This window comes from Solanum stenotomum, chromosome 1, assembly GCF_019186545.1.
Source record: "Solanum stenotomum isolate F172 chromosome 1, ASM1918654v1, whole genome shotgun sequence".
NCBI classification, from domain to species: Eukaryota; Viridiplantae; Streptophyta; class Magnoliopsida; order Solanales; family Solanaceae; genus Solanum; species Solanum stenotomum.
The window spans coordinates 73,539,297-73,541,356 of NC_064282.1; the positions used below are offsets into that span (position 1 = coordinate 73,539,297).

General features: G+C 37.7%; 1 protein-coding gene across 1 annotated transcript; it reads right to left on the reverse strand.

The window, feature by feature from the left end:
- Positions 1-598: 598 nt before the first annotated feature.
- Positions 599-1,189, reverse strand: LOC125856466 (secreted RxLR effector protein 78-like). The gene has a single exon (XM_049536025.1). The coding sequence runs from the start codon at positions 1,187-1,189 to the stop codon at positions 599-601; it is 591 nt and encodes a 196-aa protein (XP_049391982.1).
- Positions 1,190-2,060: the final 871 nt, after the last annotated feature.

Consider the following 2,060-nt stretch of genomic DNA (forward strand, 5'->3'; position numbering starts at 1 on the left):
ATGCCATGACCACTCCAGTCCTCTTCCCAAAAAAGTATCTTGTCTCCCCTACCAAATCTAACTTTAGTGTTTTGCTTGAGAGTTATCCATAGATTCTTGATAGATTTCCAAAATCCAACCCCATATGTATTAGTCACTTTATTAGTGCACCACTGCCCCTCAGACCATACTTATGAAGGATAATCTCCCTCCACAAGGACTGATTTTCTTTAGTAAATCTCCATAGCCATTTGATAAGTAAACTTTTATTATGAATCTTCAGACTCCTTACTCCTTGACCTTGAAAACTCTTGCTTTGCTGAAATGCGCTCCATTTTACCAGGTTAAAACTTTTCTCAATCTTGCTTCCTTGACATAAGAAATCCCTCCTCAACTTGTCTAAGATTTTCACCACCTCACTGGCGATGGGAAATAAAGACATTACATATGTTGGCAGAAAATCTAGGAGTACATTGATCAAAACAACTCTACCTCCCAAGGAAAGGTATTGTGATTTCCAAAGATCTAGTCTTTTTTCTAATTTCTCTATTATTCCATCCCATATATTCACAACTTTGTGATTAGCACCCAATGGCATTCCCAAATAAATTGTGGGCAACTACTCTGTCTTGCACCTCAAAATATCTGCCAGAGACTGAATTTGCTGCACCTCTTTCACTAGAAAAATATTGCTTTTCCTCCAGTTAATCTTCAACCTAGAGAAAGCTTCAAAGATCACCAATATCACCCTTAGGTAGCAAATTTGTTCTTGTTTAACTTCGCAGAAAACCACAGTGTCATCAGCACATAATAAGTGAGTCACCTCCATGATTTCATTGTTCCTATCCTTAATGTTGAAGCCTTTTATCCAATTGTTTGTTGTAGCCCTTCTCATCATACTGCCTAGCCCTTCCATGGCTATGATAAATAGGAAAGGGGACAAGGGATCCCCTTGTCTTAGACCTCTTTCAGCTAGAAAAAAACCTGCAGGTTCTCCATTTATCAGAATGGAGAACCTGGTAGTTTTGATACAAAATTCTATCCACTTAATCAACCTTCTCCCGAATCTCATTTGCCTGAGAGTGTTCAATAAGAAACTCCAATTCAAGTGGTCAAAGGCCTTTTCAATATCTAATTTGCACATAACTCTAGGCACTTCTCCTCTAATCCTAGTGTCAATGCATTCACTAGCAATAAGAGCAACATCCATTATTTGTCTCTCTTTGATGAAAGCCATCTAGTGAATGTTTACAACTCTTCTTATTACCTTCTTTAATCTCTCAGCCAACACCTTTTCTATGATTTTGTATACCCTAGAGATTAGAATAATGCGTCTGAAATCTCTTAGATCATTTGCTCCAACCTTCTCAAGAATCAAAGCTACAAAAGTGGCATTGAAGCTCTTGTCAAACTTGTGGTGAGTGTGAAATCTGTGGAATGTCTGCATCAGTTCTTCGTTTATTGTTACCCAGTAAGCTTGAAAAAAAGCCATGGTACAACCAACTGGTCCGGGTTCCTTTTTTGCAGCACATATCTTTATCCCTGCGAGAACCTCTGATTCCTCAAAAACTCTATCAAGGTTATTTCATTCTTCTGTTGAAATGCCTTGTACTTCATAAAGATTCAAATAAGGTCTCTAATTTTTTGATTCTTTGTAAAGATCCTAATAAAAATCCACAATGGAACCCTTGATAGCTACAGGATCACTAGATAGTTCTCCATTGATCAACAAGTAGTTTATAGTGTTGAGTCTTTTACGTGAAGTGGCCATTCTATGAAAAAACTTAGTGATTTTATCACAACATTTGATCCACTGGACTCTGGATCTCTGCCTCCAAAATATTTATTCATTCCTTGCCACTTCCTCATACTCCATGGCTAAATGAGCCTTTACCAACTGTGCATCATCATTTAAGGATCTGCTTTCTTGCAAGGTCTCCAAGCTTCCTATTTGATCTAGGATGTGGCTTTTTCTTGCCTTCCAGTTCACCTTGTGCTCTTTGCTCCATTATTTGAGTTTAGCCTTTAACATGCTTAATATTTTGCAAGAATATAGTCAGAGGTACCAGATATGATAAAAT